Source organism: Triplophysa dalaica, chromosome 20 (genome assembly GCF_015846415.1).
Source record: "Triplophysa dalaica isolate WHDGS20190420 chromosome 20, ASM1584641v1, whole genome shotgun sequence".
In the NCBI taxonomy this organism is placed as follows: Eukaryota; Metazoa; Chordata; class Actinopteri; order Cypriniformes; family Nemacheilidae; genus Triplophysa; species Triplophysa dalaica.
The window spans coordinates 20,044,118-20,062,523 of record NC_079561.1 but is presented as its reverse complement, the minus strand read 5'-3'; the positions used below and the strand labels follow the sequence as shown (position 1 = coordinate 20,062,523).

The window sequence follows — 18,406 nt, the reverse complement described above, 5'->3', positions numbered from 1 at the left end:
GAGGAGACACACTTTAAACTACTCATAAGACTTTAAAGGATGTCAATTTCACTTTGGAACTCGAATGAAAGCTTAAAACAGAACACGTTTCACTTTATTTCACACTCAAACACAAGACAGGTACACAAGCTTTGAAAAAAGACACTGCTTTCTATAAAAACCATTACACATTCAACACACGAAAACAACTTAGCAGCGTTTGGACAACTGCTTTGTTTGGTTTGTTACAAAATAAATAAAACAAAGAATCACAGAATCCCTGCAATATTACACAAATAAATAAATACACAAGAGTCATGATTTACATTACAACTGAAACACACACAAATTCAGTGAGTTTACATCACTGCTTTCATGTGCACACAAAAAGATGCCTGATGACACGTCTGTGTGTGTCAGTGTGTGTCTGTGTGTATCTGTAGGCATTGTAGCTGAGGAGCAGGTGGGAATTTACTGATGAATTCTGTGGGTCCTCGACACACTTTCCTCAGCTGACATTTCCCTGAAACACACACACGAACACACACACAAACTTGCTCAAGTTGGACTGAAGCACTAACAAAGATATCACAACAACCCTGTGTGTGTGTGTGTGTGTGTGTTACCTGTTCTCTGTGCTCGCAGTCTGCACGTGAGCTTGATTTGTCGACACACTGTGTTACTGGAGCACAAACAGCACAAAAACTGAACAAGAGGATCCTCAGGGTCCACATCACACATCTACACACACACAAACACACAGTGAATGAAAACACGATGAGAGTGAACTCTTTCTTGTGTTTCTACAGTTAAGACACTCACCATGCTGTGGCCGCGTGTGTACACCCTCACATGACCTTTGACTCTGGCGTGTCTCTGAAGCCCCTCCCACTGAACCGCGTCCAACGTCAGCAGTTCGGAGACGGTGTCAGATGAAAACCAGACGAGAGCTTCACCTGAGCCGTCCTCCACCGCCACCCTCAAAACACAACACACACATTACACACGCACGCACACATTACACACACATACACAAATTACACAAACTCACTTAGCCTCGGCCTGGAACACACTGCAGCTAGAGTCACACGGGGGCTGACCTCTGCTACAGGAACCCTGTGGGGACACAACACACACATCTAAGGGTTAAGATACAACACACACAAACATGAGAGAAGTGTGAGTGCTTGTGTGTGTCAGAACTGTTGATCACTGCAATAAATGAAAGCATGTTCTTGTTCAAAAGTGTGTTTGACCGCTGCCATCAGGACTTCTATTGATAATGAGGACCTGAGGTCTCACGCACACACACACAATGATGATGTCATCACCTGTTTGAAGGCACTGCCACACAGTGAACACATCCACTGCAACCTTAGAGACAAAACGCACACAATGTGACCTTTGACTTGACCCACAATGCACTGCTGTGTCCTGCCTGATGCCCACTCGCCCAACAGCATCATGGGAGGAGGGGACTTGGACCCACCTGACCTGCAGAGAGAGTGAGAGAGAGTACCACATCAGATCATATATACACTCTTCATAATTCAATTTTCAAAGAAACCAAAAAGAAAGGTCTTCTCAAGCTTTGTTGTCTTCAAAAAAGCTTTTGACTCAATCTGGCATGAGGGGCTTCTTCTTTAATTGATTTATTGCGACATCAGAGGAACAACCTACGAGTCGTGGAGTGAGACAGGGCTGAAGTCGAAGTCCTACACTGTTTAACACAAACATGAATGAATTATCTGGAACTCCTGCAGTCACCAGGACCCCGTCCCACCTTACTACACATTGAAGTAACATGACTTCTGTTTGCAGACGATCTGGTGCTGCCGTCATCCACAGAAGAGGGTCTACAGCAACATCTAGACCCCTTGCACACCTTCTGTCATACATGGGCCCTATCACTGAGCCTTAAAGACTCAAATCATGATATTCAGAAAAAGGCCCGGATGCCAAAACAAACATCACAATTTCAAACTAAACAACATGCCATAGAAAACACACACAATCTACACATATCTCTGTATAAACATTAGTAACACTGGAAACTTAAACAAGGCTGTGAATGACCTGAGAGACAAGGCATGAAGAGCCTTTTACGCCATCAAAAAGAATATTAAAATTGACATCCCAACCGTAATCTGGCTGAAAATAATACAATCAATTATAGAACCAATGGCGCTGTATGGAAGTGAGGTTTGGGGTCCTCTCGCCCACCAAGAGTTCAGCAGATGGGACAAACACCCAATAGAGATTCTGCAAACAGAAATGTGTAAAAACATTCTACGGGTACAGAGAAAAACTCCAAACAACGCCTGCAGAGCAGAATTAGGACTGTATCCTCTAATCATTAAAATACAAAAAAGAGCTTTAAAATTCTACACACACCTTAAGAACAGCGACACAGACACACTCCATCACAAAGCCTTAAGCCATCAAGAGCTGAGCCCAGAGAGAAACCCCTTCATCCAACTGATCTCACAACTAACTCTACAACCCCAAACATGCCCAAGTCAACCCCAAACCCCAGCCAGACTAAACCAAATGATGAAAAGACAAAAAGAGAAATATCTCCAACACTGGACAGAAGCAACAGCTCAGCAAAGTAAACTGGAATGCTATCTGTCACTAAAGAGAGAATATAAAGTGTCAGAATAGCTCACAAGCGTATCAGACCCTAAACTAAGAAAAGTGTTGAGCATGTACAGACTCAGTATCACCAGCTCACTGTAGAGACGGGCAGACACAGACACACATGGACACCGAGAGAAGAGCGACTGTGTCCACACTGCACACACAATCAAGTGGAAACAGAGCTGCACTTTCTCCTCTCCTGTCCCAACTACACACACATCAGAGAAACATTCTTCCCCCACTTTACAAACTTACACAAAGACTTTGACCAGTTTCAACAAAAGGACAAGATCTCATACATACTGGGAGAAAAGTCAAGAAGCTCAAACCTGCTGCAAGATATGTCAAGTCCTGCCACGACCAAAGAACAACCAGCACAACACAACACAACACAACACTGACAGGACAACACACACAAACTGACACTATCACCCTCATTGAGAACTTTAATTAAAACTCTTTTTCTGTTTATATTGAGATGTATATATATATAGATTTTTACTTATAGACTTTTAATTTGATTCTATTTTATTTTTTTATCTTAATCTGTATTTCTGCATGTTTATATTTAATCTTGTGCTTTGGCAATGTACATTTTCTTTTATCATGCCAATAAAGGTCCTTTGAATCTTTGAATCTCCTTTGAGAGAGACAGAGAGAAAGACAGAGAGAGAGAGAGAGAGAGACAGAGAGAGAGAGAGAGAGAGAGACAGAGAGAGAGAGAGAGAGAGAGAGAGACAGAGAGAGAGAGAGAGAGGGAGAGAGACAGAGAGAGAGAGAGAGAGAGAGAGACAGAGAGAGAGAGAGAGAGAGAGAGAGACAGAGAGAGGGACAGAGAGACAGAGAGAGAGAGAGAGAGAGAGAGAGAGAGAGAGACAGAGAGAGAGAGAGAGACAGAGAGAGAGAGAGAGAGAGAGAGAGACAGAGAGAGGGACAGAGAGACAGAGAGAGAGAGAGAGAGAGAGAGAGAGACAGAGAGAGAGAGAGAGAGAGAGAGAGAGAGAGAGACAGAGAGAGAGAGAGAGAGAGAGAGAGAGAGAGACAGAGAGAGAGAGAGAGAGAGAGAGAGAGAGGGAGAGAGAGAGAGAGAGAGAGAGAGAGAGGGAGGGAGGGAGGGAGAGGGAGAGAGAGAGAGAAAGATATGAGACAGAGAGAGAGTGAGAGGGAGAGAGAGAGGGAGAGAGAGAGAGAGACTTGGTCATATTAAGAGTTCTTATACAATCATTTTATTATTTTATTTTTCACCTGAGACTTTATGTTAATAGCGTCTTGTTTGATGTTATTGTGTTTAGTGGTTTATTTAAGCATAATGGTTTTGCCGTGGTACCTTTCATCTTAATTTGAGAGAGAGGGATAGAGTAATAACTACATGTTTATAGATATAAAATCATGATTTACTCAATGAAGCTTCATGTAGATTCTTTCATCTAAAGTAACTCACAGATGTGTGTTTGACATAAGAGCAACAGATAGGTGTGTGTGTTCTTACCCTGAGCTGACTGACCCCAGACCAGTGACGGTCACACAGCTGATGGGCAGAGAGCGGCAGTACACGTTACACGCTCTGAAATACACAAAACACATTGAATATGATATAATATCAGTTATACAATGATCAGTTCTGGTCCTTCTGATTGGCTGAGCCGAGTTCTAACACATTATAAAATACCCCGAACTATCATTTTATTGACTTTATTTAATGAAACCTTGCTAAGCATATGGAATAACCGTTTTATTAAAGCAATAAGCCATGTGAAGCAGTGTGTTACAGTGCATTTATAACAGCTAAAGGGGTTTTATTGACTCGTGCCACAACACCCCTATCTGTTATAAAGTACACTGTAACACACTGCTTCACACAAATGATTGCTTTGATAATCAAAAAAATCTTTTTGAGAATTGAGAAACCGCCATTCTTGCTATTTTAGCCATCAACAGTACTCACAAACAAAACACTGTGAGAATCTGGATTTCATCCTGTCCTCTACAAATATTGCATCTGTGTTTATTACAAAGTTCATATATCATATGTATTCATTCCTATTCATTCCTATTAATATTACTTTTTATTGATATAAGATGTGCCTTACTTTCTTGTTGTTTAACCTTGTTGAAAGTTGTATCGTATCTTATGCTGTCTTATGTTGATAAAAGTTTCTGTTGTTCTCCATCTCAAGGTTCCTAATAATGTCTAGGGACAATTGTTTTGATATTGTAATATTGAATACGTGATCATATCTGATTGTTCAGGAGGAATAAGACTAAACAGAAAGTCTGGTGATTTTCCACTCTGGTGGTTTTATATGACACGTCCTGTTTCAAGCATATAAATATTAGTCCTTAATACAATAAACTTTGGACTCTGATTGAACAAGCACTTGTGTCTGTGTCAAACTTTGTCTCCAGGCCAGAAACTCTGGGTGTTCAGTCGATTAGACTCTTCAACTGTAGAATATTGTTTAGATAAGGGGACATAAGAAGTTTTACATTCTTTCAGTTGGGGGCTCGTCTGAGGGGAGACTATTCTCTCATTGAACCAAAGAGAACAAAGACCTGTGGGGCGCACTGAAGATCGGTTACAGACCTACATAAAAGGGGTAAGTGTTTTTCTATACAGTTCTTTATGACTTACAGAAATCTAACGCTTACCCTGTAGGATTCTTGTGTGTTTAAATTCATGTTAGTGGGATTCGACTTCCCGTTGTTGTGACAGCGAGGCTGGCGACAGTAATTAATCAAATAATTATTAACGCACGAATATGAATGGTTAATGCAGTCTTGATCACACTGTAATTTGGGATCGAAGTGTTAGCTTTGAGGAGGCTTTGTTACTCACGAAAAAAAAAAATCTGTTTAATGTTTATTCTAAAAGATAACATTGTTACAGTTAAAATTGAAAATATTATTGATATCACTGTTACTGCATGTATTGAAATATTGGTGTCAGAAAAGGACGGTGAATTTAATATCCACCTCTGATCACAATATAATACATGCAGCACTGTTGAAACGGTTGGTCGATTGAACACGAGGGTTTTTCTTTGTTTTGTCTGTACTGTACTGTTTTATCACCGCCGGGTTTAAAGTTTAAGATGGGAAATTCTGTTTCGAGGCCACTGCCGGGCGAAACGCCAGTCACCTTTATGTACAGAAATAATCAGGGATTTTATACAGATCCATATGTTAGCAATATGGCAGGATGGTCGGAGGGAATAAAACTGAAAATTGATATTCCCTATCCGAGGGAAGGGTCCTTTTCTGATGAGTGTATGTTATTGGCAAAGGGCATGCTGGGGAGACCCAATATGGGATTATCCATACAGGAATAAAGCTTATGCAGTATGGAAAGACATGAAAAAGGTTTGGGACCAGGGTCCGGAAAAAACAAAAATTGTTGCGTAAGCAAATCAAAACTGCCCCTTGCCAAACACAGACTTCTCCCTCTGCACCATCACTGTCGATAAAACCAAAAGAGATGAAACCGGAAAAACTAATTGATAAACCTAATGTAACTACAAACCCTCAAAATTCAATGGTCTGGGTACTTGCTGGAAACACGCTAAATGATAGACTGTTAAGAAAAGTTTGCCTTCCCCACAATTATCAATTGAAAATGATAAAATCACAAACAGCGATACGGGGGCAAACCCACATGCATTGTTTGGGAAACTTTTACAGATATTGAAATATTTTTTTAGACAGATAAGAGTGTTTCTTGATAAATGTCAACAGGTCTTATCTTTTGAAACAGGCAAGAGAGACTCAGCTGCTCAATTCTTTGTGCATTTTAAGAAAGCATGATATGACTTTAGACAATGCCATGTTTATAGGCTATCTAGAAAAAAGGAACATTGAACAAACGTCTGCAAATCTGCAATTGCCGCATCCCAGCCAAAGGAAGAAATCAGAAATAATCTGCTTTCATTGCAGAAGGAGGGGCCATTACAACCGAGAGTGCAGACAGTTGCACAAGTTTCGCACACACACACCACAGAGCAGACATGAGAACACGGGTGCTTCATATGCCTCCGGTGGCAACATGGCAACAGGGGTGAACACCATGATTAACCCTTTGTTATGATCTCAGTTCAGGGATGAAACTGGTTTCATTGACATGGAACCTTATAGGGCTAAACTTAAAACAAACAAACCTGTCTACATTAAACAATACCCTTTGTCTAAAGATAAGGAACAAGGTATTCAACATTTGATTGAAAATGTTGTCAAGCAGGGTGTCCTCAAACAAACACACGCACCATATAACACACCAATTGATCCTGTTATGAAAGCTGATGGGAAAACTTGGAGATTAACTCAAGATTTAAGAGTTAATCAGTTAATTATACCACTCGAACCAATTGTGCCTGATGTTTTACTGTTATGAATTCTGTGCCACATTCGCACAAGTATTTTACAGTAATTGATTTGTGTGCAGCCTTTTTCTCTGTACCTGTACACCCAGATATTCAGCCTTTGTTAATATTTACATTTAAGGACAGCAATATTCGTGGAAACGCCTTGCTCAGGGCTATGTAGACTCACCCGCTGTCTTTTCTGCAGCAGTGCACAGAACTTTGGCCAAAATGACTGATCTGCCTTCATTAGTTTGTGTTCTTCAGTTTGCAGATGACATCCTCGTGTCGGGGGAGACGGAGGAAGACTGTGTAAAAGCATCTGTGATAGTTTGCACTGTACTTGCTGAAACAGGTTTTAAAGCCTCGAAGGACACGATAGGCACCTGAGGGGTCTGATAGATCACAAAGCTCCGCCAAACACAGCATTGGAGTGGACTGCGGAAGCTGATGAACATTTCAATGCTTTGAAAGCAGCCATCACGACAGCACCAGCATTGGGCTTGCCGGACTACACCAAGCCTTTTCACTTGCATGTTAGGGAGACAGCGGGTGCAGCTCTAGGGGTCCTGTTGCAACTTCATGGCTCAACATATAGGCCAGTTGCATATCTGTCTAAGAAGTTAGATAACATAGTCACAGGTATGCCAGCATGTCTTCGTGCTGTGGCTGCAGCTGCTCTGATTGTACAGATGGCTGAGAAAACTGTGCTGTCACACCCTTTAATATTATATGCATCCCATCAGGTAGGTGTAATTTTACACAACATGCAAACACAACACATGACAGCGCAACGACGCTCAGGTTACGAGGCTACTCTGCTGGCAACGAAAAATCTTAGCATTCAAACAACAGCAAACATTAATCCTGCTTTGCTGGGAATTTTGGGTATGGTAGACATGGCAGATTTTAATGTTGAACATGATTGCATCTTTGAACTGACCACCTCTTACTCTTCTAGGTTCGATCTGTTGGAAACGCCCCTAGAGGGGGGAGAACATATTTATGTTGATGGGTCTTGTTCAAAGCCATCTGACGGTGTCTACCTCTGTGGCTATGCTGTGGTTTCCGAGTCAGGAGAGGTAAAAGAAGCTTTTGCTCTAGATTACAATTCGGCTCAAGCTGCAGAGTTGATAGCATTAACACGGGCCTGTGAGCTAATGACAGGAAAGAGAGTAACAATTTAGTTCTTCACCATTATGCCAGAATGTAGGAAGCGAGAAGTTTTAAAACTGCTGATGGAAGCCAATAGCAAATACAAATCTGATAGGACAGTTAACTGAAGCAGTTCAGCTTCCGCTCGAACAGGCCATAGTAAAGGTCAAGGGTCACGCTTCGGGGGGGGGGTGAGAGATGAACAGGGTAGTATAGCACTACCGAAACTAGGGTTAATTATCCTAATTAGACATTACCATGGGTTATCTCACACCAGTTGTGCAAAAGTAGTTCAAGCAATTAATATAGCCGATGTTCATAAAACAGTAAAGCTTGTTTTGGATGCATGCTTAACATGTGCTCAGGTAAATCCGCACAAATCAGCTAAGCACGATGCATTGACACATCCGGAAGCTCCTTTTCAACATTTACAAATTGATTTTACGCACATGCCACTGATAGGAAATCTAAAATATAGTTTGGTAATTATTGGTCGATTCTCAAAGCGGCCTGAAGCGATGGGGTTCACTTCAAAAGTAACACAGCTCTTATCAAAAGCGTTGTCTATTGATTGGCATTTTAATATCCCGTACCATCCGTAAAGTGCAGTCTTGAATCGAACACTGAAAACACGACTAACAAAAGCTGTACTCGATACAGGAAGAAAGTGGGTTGATTTATTGCCCGCAGTCTTGGCAGAAATAAGAATGACTCCATCTTCCACGACAAAATTGTCACCGTTCGAGGTACTAAAGGGTAGACCTTTCCCGACCCCGTGGGTCAAAGGCCGCGCAGGCATTTCTTGTTTAGGTGATCTTCAGGTGATCCAGGAGGACTACGTGATTTCCCTAGTCGAAAAGTTCAATTCTATATGTGCTGATGTTTCTTTGTGCCTTGCTCTTCCCTCAGAACAGCCTACTCATAACTTGGTTCCAGGACAAAAAGTCTTTGTGAGGAGTCTGAAGCCAACAAAGGTTGGAGAACCAAAGTACCACAGACCAGCGACTGTGATTGCCGTCACAAGGACAGGAGTTCTGACGGACTACCAGCCACAGTGGATACACGCTTCCAGACTGAAGTTGTGTTCTTCAGGAGAGCAGGCAAGCTCCAATTTAACATAGAATCTCAACAGGGGATTCACTTACTACACCTCAGGGTGGAGAAAGCACTGACTAAGCTGAGGAAAGAACTACCTTTCGTGAGGTGGGGGCCACCCAAAGCAAGAAGATAGGAGGCCCATTGAGTCAACAGTGCTGACTCTGTAGCTTCCCCTGAGGTGCATTGAGGGCCAAATTCTATTCTAAAAAGGAAAAAGGGAACAATTGTTATCCTAAGCAAATTTCCCATGGAATTCTTAGATATCAATTCCTATACTGCGTGCACACTTACAGAAGCCCTTATTGTGTTTGGCCCAGATATTCTTAAATTCTTAAATGATAGAACCTAACAGGCCATGGCACTCGTTCAGACAGCCAGGTGGACTGCGTGGAACATCGATTATTCTAATCCTAATAAGTAATAATATAATAATAATAACAGTAATAATAATCCTAAATCAAGAAGTAAAATTAGAGAGAAATGAACAGCTTACAACAGACATGATTTTAAATGATGATGGTAACTGCGATGCCTAAACAAATGTCTCTAATAGTACAAATGACTCTGAATATTTAAGAAGGAAAACCACACAAAAATACGCGAATGGAACTATCATTTTATTAAAGATTCTGTATTAACACCTTGTTCTTTAAAGGGACACAGAACTGCTTGTAAGACCGTTGGTCTGAAAGTGGCCAGCGTGAGAATCTGGATTTCATCCTGTCCTCTACAAATATTGCATCTGTGTTTATTACAAAGTTCATATATCATATGTATTCATTCCTATTCATTCCTATTAATATTAGTTTTTATTGATATAAGATGTGCCTTTCACTCTTGTTGTTTAACCTTGTTTAAAGTTGTATCGTATCTTATGCTGTCTCATGTTTATATAAGTTTCTGTTGTTCTCCATCTCAAGGTTCCTAATAATGTCTAGGGACAATTGTTTTGATATTGTAATATTGAATACGTGATCATAACTGATTGTTCAGGAGGAATAAGACTAAACAGAAAGTCTGGTGATTTTCCACTCTGGTGGTTTTATATGACACGTCCTGTTTCAAGCTTATAAATATTAGTCCTTAATACAATAAACTTTGGACTCTGATTGAACAAGCACTTGTGTCTGTGTCAAACTTTGTCTCCAGGCCTGAAACTCTGTGTGTTCCGTCGACTAGACTCTTCAACCGTAGAATATTGTTTAGACAAGGGGACGTAAGAAGTTCTCATTCTTACATACACCACGTTTATACATTTGGGTATCATTACATGTGGTCAGAAATGACAAGTACCGGCACTGAGCTCAAAACAACAGTTGATCATCACAGTTACTAAAAATGAGTCGTCCAGAACTTCAGAAGTTCACATTTGATCCGTTTTGTCCTCAAGAACCAAGTTCCACACGTTATGGCACGGTCAGACTTGAGTTTGACCATAAGAAGATCGTTCGGGCGATGGAATGAAAATGGGCTGGCGCGATTCCTCCATTTTTTACATTCACTCTGTGACGTTTTGATCTTCTATTGGTCTCACTCACTCACGTGACACGAATTTGCCAAACTTAAACTTGGCTACGCAGTGTAATGCAAAATATGGTTGGACGGGCTTGCGTTTCCGGTCTGTCGCATTCGCATGCGTCTGAATGAAAGTCAAAGGAGGGAAAAGTCAAGTGTGGGCACGGCATTAGTCATCCATCATCGCTTCATCCCACCTTCCCTGTGCTACAGATACTTCTAGAATTTGCAGATAGTTGCAATTATTTCATTAATTACTAACTTGCAATCGTCGTTTTGACGATTAACGAATGTTGAGCTCAACATTAACTTGAGAGAAATCTACAGTAAAACACTGATGCTACACATAAATATTACCACAATAATTGGCACCACACAATTGTTCAAGAACTGTTAAAATGTGTTACATGTGTTATTAACGCAATAGATTAGTGTTTAAACTCAGCAAACTCAAACAAACAGATCATAAAAACACTGATGATGGACAGACACTCACTTGGACACTTTGCGCTGGAAGTCCTGCAGGATTACAGTCGCCCCCTGCAGCAGTCCAGGTGTGTACGGCCCACACGACAAATCCACATACACCTGAATCATGTGACCGGACGATTCAGAGTCCTGAACGGTCAAACGGATCTTCAGACCCTCCTCCACAACACTCCTGTCTGAACACACAACACATCCCTGTCACACACAGATTCTGTAAAGAGAACACAACAGAAGGTTGTGAACAAGAGAAGCAGGGACACACCTTTAGTCGCAGTCATTGATTGGATGTTGGGTTTTGTTCCCACCTCTTCCTGCAATGTGATTCGCTGACAAATAACTCCATAAAAAGAGACGATCTCAGAGGTGGAGCTGATAAAACAAACATGAATGAATGTCCTTGAGGGGAGTGACATGTTCAGCTATGTGTGTAAACACAAACGTGTGTTGTTGTGAACAATCTACTGTGTGAAAACACAAACGTTGTGTTGTACCTGGAGTGAAGAACTTTAGATACACTCATCACTGCACCAACATCTGACTGATGACACACAACACAACACAACACAGTTCACAAACAAGAAACCTCTCTGTGTGTACCTGTAAGTGTGTGTGTGTGCGTGTGTACTTGTGTGTCAAGCAGTTGCTCTGTGTGTGAATGTGTGTACATTTTTGGAGAGGGGCACGTCACGCTACGGCGTAGGTCCCACGCAGAACCATAAATTGGGCTTGTGTGCTTTGTGTGTACATGTGAGGGTGTATGTTTGTGTTCTTTGTGTGTTGCGAGTGTGTGTGTGCATATATAAATTATACAGAATTCACTTTTTTGAAAATCTAAAAGAGAAGAACGTTTTGTGTGACTGTTAGGTTTAGGGGCAGAGAATATGACAGTATAAAAACCATTGTGTCTATGGAACGTTCCATAAAACATGGAAACCCAACACTAGTGTGTCTGTGAGTGTGTGTGTACCTGTGTGTCAAGCAGTTGCTCTGTGTGTGTGAGTGTGTGTAAGCGCCACTGATGCTTCATCAGGAGGGCGGGGTTACTGAGCAGTTTGACTCCGCCTCTGGCTGAAATGCTCTCGGCTTTCAACACACTCACATCCTGAAAGACACAACGGGAAAAATATGTCAAAAATCATCGAGTCATGACAAACATGTTTCCTTCATTCTGCTGTTGAGACTATATGAAGGTTATTACTGAGACTGAGCTCAGATTTATCTGTGTGACCAACAAAACAGTGATAAAGGCAGTCTCTTCCTATGTATGTGTGAGTGTTACCTCTGTGTTATGTGCAATTAATCTGTAAACAGACCCAGGATGCAGAACCGGGAACCATCGAACACACACATCTCCAAAGTGCAGATCCATCTGTAATACACACACAAACACACACACATACACACACACATAAGCAGAATAAATCCCAGAGTCCTGCAGTGAAACATTCATATTCACACAGTGTAGAGCTGATGGAGATGTCTGACCGTTGTCTGGGGTCCATCTGTCTCTCTCGTCTGTATCCTCCGGTTCTTTGGATCGTTGTTCCAGATCTGAACATCTCCCAGACACAAGACCGTGGCCATGAATCCCATCTGGAGTGTGTGAGGGTCTGCAGACACTGATGTGTTTCTGAACATCACACCCTGTTTAGAGTTCAGTCTGAAGATGAGACTCACACACGCTGACCTCAGAGGATCACCATCAGTTTCTCTTCTGTCTGTCTGATCTCTCTTCTTCTCCATCAGACTGATACTCATGGCAGCAGACGGACTGATGATAATCAGATCACTGACACAGAACTGAAGATACAGCCTGCAACACACACACACGCAGATGCAAAGGTGTGTGTATTTGCAGGAAAGTTTGTGCTGCATGTTGTTTGTGTGTGTGTGTCTGTGTGTACCTGCAGTGTTTGTGTGTGATGTAGTTCGGCTGGTCGAGGTGTGTCCAGGAGGGGAAATTTGTCTTCATTGATCTCTCCATTACTAGAGTACAGCGCTGCACACACACTAGACAACCTGTGCACAATATATATCACACACAACCTGTTGAAAACAGCAACAGCAGCAGTACAATAGAAACACAATGTAATAAATAACAAGTGATGTCATGGGTTTACCCAACCAGGCTGTGCTGATGTTGGAGTTTGTGGTGGCTCCTGATTGGTCGGTCTGTACACACACACAGTCAAGTGTTTGTGTCTGATCTTTGATCTGAAGCGTGGCGTGAGATGAGTTCAGCTCCAGAACTCCCACTAACATGAGCGGCTGTGAATGAGCTGCAGTGAGACTCACACTGTGAACGGACCACGACAGACACGCGTTTAGCTCCGCACACGTCATGTGAGCCGCCGCCGGTGACACGAGAGATGAGAGAGAGAGAGACGACCAAACATCACTGCTCATCCAATCACAGAGCTGTCGCACTGACCACAACACCACACACGGCCACGAAACACAATACTGACACACACACACAGAAAGAGAGACACACAACCATAAACAACACACTCAAAGAACTACAGCTGATGAGTTTATGCATGTGTACTGGGTATGTGTGTTACCATGGTTACAGTACATTGATATGTGTGTGTGTGTGTGTGTTACCATGGTAACGTGACACAGTTTTGTATATTCCCGTGATTACAGGAAACTGGTGTGTGTGTGTTAGTGTGTTACCGTGGGTAATGAACACTGGTGTGTGTGTGTGTGTTTGTACGTAACCGTGGGTAAGGGACTCTGGTGTGTGTTACCATGGTTACGGGACAATAGTGCATGCATGTTACAATGGTTACAGAACATTTATTTGTGTGCGTGACTGTTAATTTGACACAGTTGTGTATTTTACGTGATTACGGGACACTGGTGTTTGAGTTTCCATGGCTACGGGACACTGGGGTTTGTGTGTGTGTTACCGTGGTTAGAGAACCTCTCTTTGTGTGTGTGTTTCCGTGGATAAGTGACACCAGTGTGTGTGTGTTACCGTGGTTATAGGACCCTTTTTATGTTTGTTTCCGTGGGTAATGAACAGCGGTCTGTGTGTGTGTAACCCTGGTTAAAGGACCCCTTTATGTGTGTGTGTTTCTGTGGGTAAGGAACACTGCTGTGTGTGTGTACCCGTGGTTACAGGACCCCTTTGTGTGTTTTTCCTTGGGTAAGTGACACTGGTGTGGGTGTGTTACCGTGGTTACATGACCCTGGGGCATGTGTGCTTCCATAGTTACATGAAACTGCTGTATGTGTGTGTTACCGTGGTTACGGGACACAGGTGGGGTTCCTGTAGCATCTCTCTGTAGATGTCTCTCTTTCTGTCTGTCTTCTGTTCAGCATTACACACACAGTCCAGCAGTCGCCCGGCCACCACACACACACGCTCCTTTCTCACCCAGCGTGGACACAACCTGACACGCACGCACACTTCATTACTTTAGAGTTTATTTGTTTACAAACTGCCTTGATCAGTAATAAGTCTTTATCAATGTTTGTGATGTAGTTTTCTATCGTGGGTTTGGCGTGAGTCTGCTATTGTGTTGAATCCACTAGACACTCACGACACAATTACACAATTGTGTTGAGCAGAAGGTTTTAAATCAGCATGAGGTGAAGTCAACGAGGCTCGTGTTTGTGGTGATGTTGTGTAAGCGCTCACCTCTCTGTGATGACACGCTGACAGTAACAGAGCCACAGATACTGGGACACGCCCAGATTCTTCTCCAGCAGGTGGCGCTGCAGCGGGCTGTGTGACCCCCCCACCTCTGACTTGGAACTCAGAGGACTAAAGGCGCTAACCTGAGCGCTGGAGCGCAGACAAGCGCACAGAATCACATCCGGTGCGAACGGGGACGGCCGATACAAGAAATGAACGTTGTGTAGCTGAAGAGTTTATCGCTGTATCAGTTCTTTGTCAAAGCTTGTTGTGGGGTACTGGATGTTAGAATATACTGAACATTAGATTTCGATTGATCTGACATCACGCTCACCTGAATCTCTGCTCCTGGTCTCAGCCCGCCGCCACATTCCTGAAGCGGCTGATAGGCCAGACAGAGCCCCACCTTTCCGTCAATCTCATAAAGCCCCGCCTCTGCGTGCAGGACCTTTGTGATCAAACCCTGTCAATCAAATACAGTCACAACACAAAGGTCACAAGGTGCGCTCCTTTTGAAAAAAATCTTAATTAAGAGTGAATGCACGTGAAGATGAAAATTTGGGGGAGTTATGTAGTATACATCATCTAAGAGAAGAGAGAACAGAATCAGTCTCACCCTGTAGCTGATGAGGGTTGAGTTTTTTTTTCTGACTGAAGTGGTCGAGCACGATGCTGTGTGTGAAGTCATGTGTGTGTCAGGTGCGTGCGAGTCTGTGTCCATCAGGTGTGTGTCTGGATCTTCAGAGCTCTGTTGCGGCTGCACGTGTGGATGGAGGCGGGACTGAGCGGTGACTGACAGCACATGATGCCCCGCCCACCCTCGAAGAGAACACACCCGCATTGTAGATATGCAAATATACTGACCCACGCAAACACACTGCCGCCAGTACTGATGTTTGGCTTCCTGAGATACACACACACACAAACACACATATGGACGACATCACAGACAGAAGATAAATGGAACAAAGAGAGCGAGATGAGTCTAGAATACTTACCGTGATCAGCACAGGAGCTGCAGAATCTCCCTCACTGAGAATGAGACAAAAAAATCTCCTGCCAGAGATCAAGAGCAGAGGGGAGATCACACTCACCTGCCCACTGACACACACCAGAGTATCACACCTGTCACTAGAGAGAAAGAGAGAGAGAGAGAGAGAGAGAGAGAGAGACAGAGAGATAGAGAGAGACAGAGAGAGAGAGAGAGAGAGAGAGAGAGAGAGAGAGATAGAGAGGGAGAGAGAGATAGAGAGAGAGACAGAGAGAGAGAGAGAGAGAGAGAGAGAGAGAGAGAGAGAGAGAGAGAGAGAGAGAGAGAGAGAGAGAGAGAGAGAGAGAGAGAGAGAGAGAGAGAGAGAGAGAGAGAGAGAGAGAGAGAGAGAGAGAGAGAGAGAGAGAGAGAGAGAGAGAGAGAGAGATAGAGAGAGAGATGGGCGAGTGAGACTGCGGTCATAAACAAACACACACACACACACAGAGGAGATGCAGTGACCTCTCTGACCTCTGCTTCAGAAGTTCAGCCACTCTCTTCACACTCATGGCCTCAGTCAGGGATCCTCCTGGGTCAAAGGTCATGGCCTCAGGTGTCACACAAACTGGAGGGTCGATTAGCTCCAGGTAACCTCCTCCTCCTGCAGGTGCATTCTGGGGAATGTAGTTCCACGTGGGAAACAGCATCAGCCTCCCAAGCCACAGAGGAGAGGATTTTACCATCTAAACAAACACAAGTGTGAGGATATCACGTGTGACAACAAGAGGACGTTGCGCAATTCTCCGTTTACTCACCAGACATGACACAGCGCCTCCGGCGTCTCTCACCCACCAGCCCCCATCACTCGCCCCTGCAGCCGACCCGTCATACAGATACCCCATCAGAAGGATGTTATCGCGCGCCAGCGCTCTGTGATTGGGCAGCGCTTGCTCCGCCCTCCTGGCCTGCTCCCGGTAGTGGGCGGAGCTCCATGTGAGGCTGCAGCAGCATGGGGTGTGCTGCTTACGCGTCAACTCCGACAACGACACAAACCTGACGGCACATAAACAATAACCGTACAGTGCACAGCGCGGTAATAAACATGTAGTGTACTGAAGAGAACTCTGACCTGTAGCTGACGGGTAGAGACGTGACCTCTGACCCCACGGCTCTATGAACTTTAGACAGCACAGAGAGAGTGAGCTGCTCCACAGACAAACCCACAGATGAGCTGATGAGGGGATACAGCTGCTGTCTCACACCCTCAAACACCTCACACAGCCAGCGCTGCTCCTGACACACACATAACATATATGATGATGTGCTAAATTATAGACAGTATATACATATCAGAGTCAGGCCCCACCTTATGTAGGGTCACCCAAAGACAGATCATGACGTCAACTTATCTTAAACTCATTATAAAAAACATATAGTAATACAAAGCTGACTGGAACATGGTTGGTGTTCTACATTTGATAGAAAAATGAACACTAGTTTGAGAACCACTGACAGATATTTAAAGTTACCAAAAAAAACCCACTTGAATGAATAAACGATGTTCATATAACGTTAAACAATAGAGTTAACGAAACACCACAAGGACAGACGAACAAACAGCTGTCAGGATGAGTCGACAATATTAAATAAATAGGATTGAATAAACACTGCACTGTATATTATACATAAGTTCATAAAGTAACTTTTATATGAGACTGACAGACAGCGAGCTCGGTAACATTAAATAATCAATTGTTGTACCGATCTCGTGCGCTCCTTAAATTTCTCTAAATACTCCTCCATGTTACGTTTTGTTTGTCAACATAATGTCACACACGTGCGCTTTTCGAAGGTCAGCATCAAACAGATCAATATAAATGTGTATTATTGATACTGAGGTTTATTTACGCCATATCAAAATGATATGAAAAAACAAGCTGATGCGCGCGATGAAAACGCGCCTCTTCTTCGCCTGACGCCAGTGCGACGTAACGCCACCGTGTGGTGTGGAGCAGAAGATACGTTTCACCCCCTCATGAAGATTCAAAAAGCTTTGTTGTCGTGGCAGAATAATAGACTGTCAAATCATACGAACGTTAAATGTGCACATTTACACATTGAGCAAGAGTCAGGAAACATGAGATAAAAAGTACCACTTTAAATCTGAGTAGAAAATACAGCGACCTTTATACACACTTCAATCTTTGACATCATCGATTTATGACCTAAAATACCCTCACACGAGAGGCTCGCTCACGCTTTACTATTTATGTCAGGAAACTCGAGATATGTACGCATAGCCGAAATAGACCCCTTTTTTATAAGCAGTATTTTTTTATAGTATATGAGGAAAGGCACGTTCAAATGTAAATAATACAATATAAATTGTTTTATAAAGATTGTGATATCATGATTATTATCATAGCTGTAATGTGTTTTGTTGTGATTTCAGTTTACTAACATTCGAACCAGGCTGGGAGTTCCAATCGACCAATCAGTGTCGCGGAGTCTTTCTGGAGCGGCCGGCGATTGGACGTCCCGCACCGCAAAGCAAAGCAAATT

General features: G+C 43.0%; 1 protein-coding gene and 1 long non-coding RNA gene across 3 annotated transcripts; one reads left to right on the top strand and one right to left on the bottom strand.

Moving 5' to 3' along the window:
- Positions 1-65: 65 nt before the first annotated feature.
- Positions 66-17,826, bottom strand: ctc1 (CTS telomere maintenance complex component 1). Of its 2 annotated transcripts, none has more exons than XM_056732339.1 (23): positions 17,606-17,826; positions 16,974-17,137; positions 16,660-16,897; positions 16,376-16,587; positions 15,873-16,005; positions 15,491-15,778; positions 15,209-15,337; positions 14,878-15,101; positions 14,479-14,629; positions 13,349-13,691; positions 13,133-13,247; positions 12,714-13,041; positions 12,508-12,597; positions 12,196-12,330; positions 11,720-11,766; positions 11,491-11,597; positions 11,236-11,404; positions 4,109-4,183; positions 1,311-1,473; positions 1,031-1,095; positions 802-958; positions 606-720; positions 66-502 (listed from the first exon to the last, which is right to left on the bottom strand). In XM_056732339.1, the coding sequence occupies exons 1-23, from the start codon at positions 17,645-17,647 to the stop codon at positions 396-398; spliced, it is 3,597 nt and encodes a 1,198-aa protein (XP_056588317.1). In that variant the 5' UTR covers positions 17,648-17,826; the 3' UTR covers positions 66-395. The 2 variants fall into 2 exon arrangements, with proteins under 2 accessions (XP_056588317.1, XP_056588318.1); XM_056732340.1 differs by having other exon boundaries at positions 15,873-15,999.
- On the top strand, positions 5,004-10,964 carry LOC130408926 (uncharacterized). Its single transcript, XR_008904797.1, has 3 exons — positions 5,004-5,216; positions 7,239-8,053; positions 9,036-10,964. It is a non-coding gene; the product is annotated as an uncharacterized LOC130408926 (long non-coding RNA).
- Positions 17,827-18,406: the final 580 nt, after the last annotated feature.

What these genes read in the sequence shown, in the direction of transcription:
- ctc1 (XM_056732339.1), bottom strand. Translation starts at nt 17,647, where the DNA reads ATGGAGGAGTATTTAGAGAAATTTAAGGAGCGCACGAGATCG. An exon ending in CATCAGCACAGCCTGGTTGG is followed by an intron (nt 13,248 to 13,348) that starts GTAAACCCATGA and finishes TATTGTGCACAG; the next exon opens with GTTGTCTAGTGTGTGTGCAG. An exon ending in TTCCAGCGCAAAGTGTCCAA is followed by an intron (nt 4,184 to 11,235) that starts GTGAGTGTCTGT and finishes TGTGTATTTCAG; the next exon opens with AGCGTGTAACGTGTACTGCC.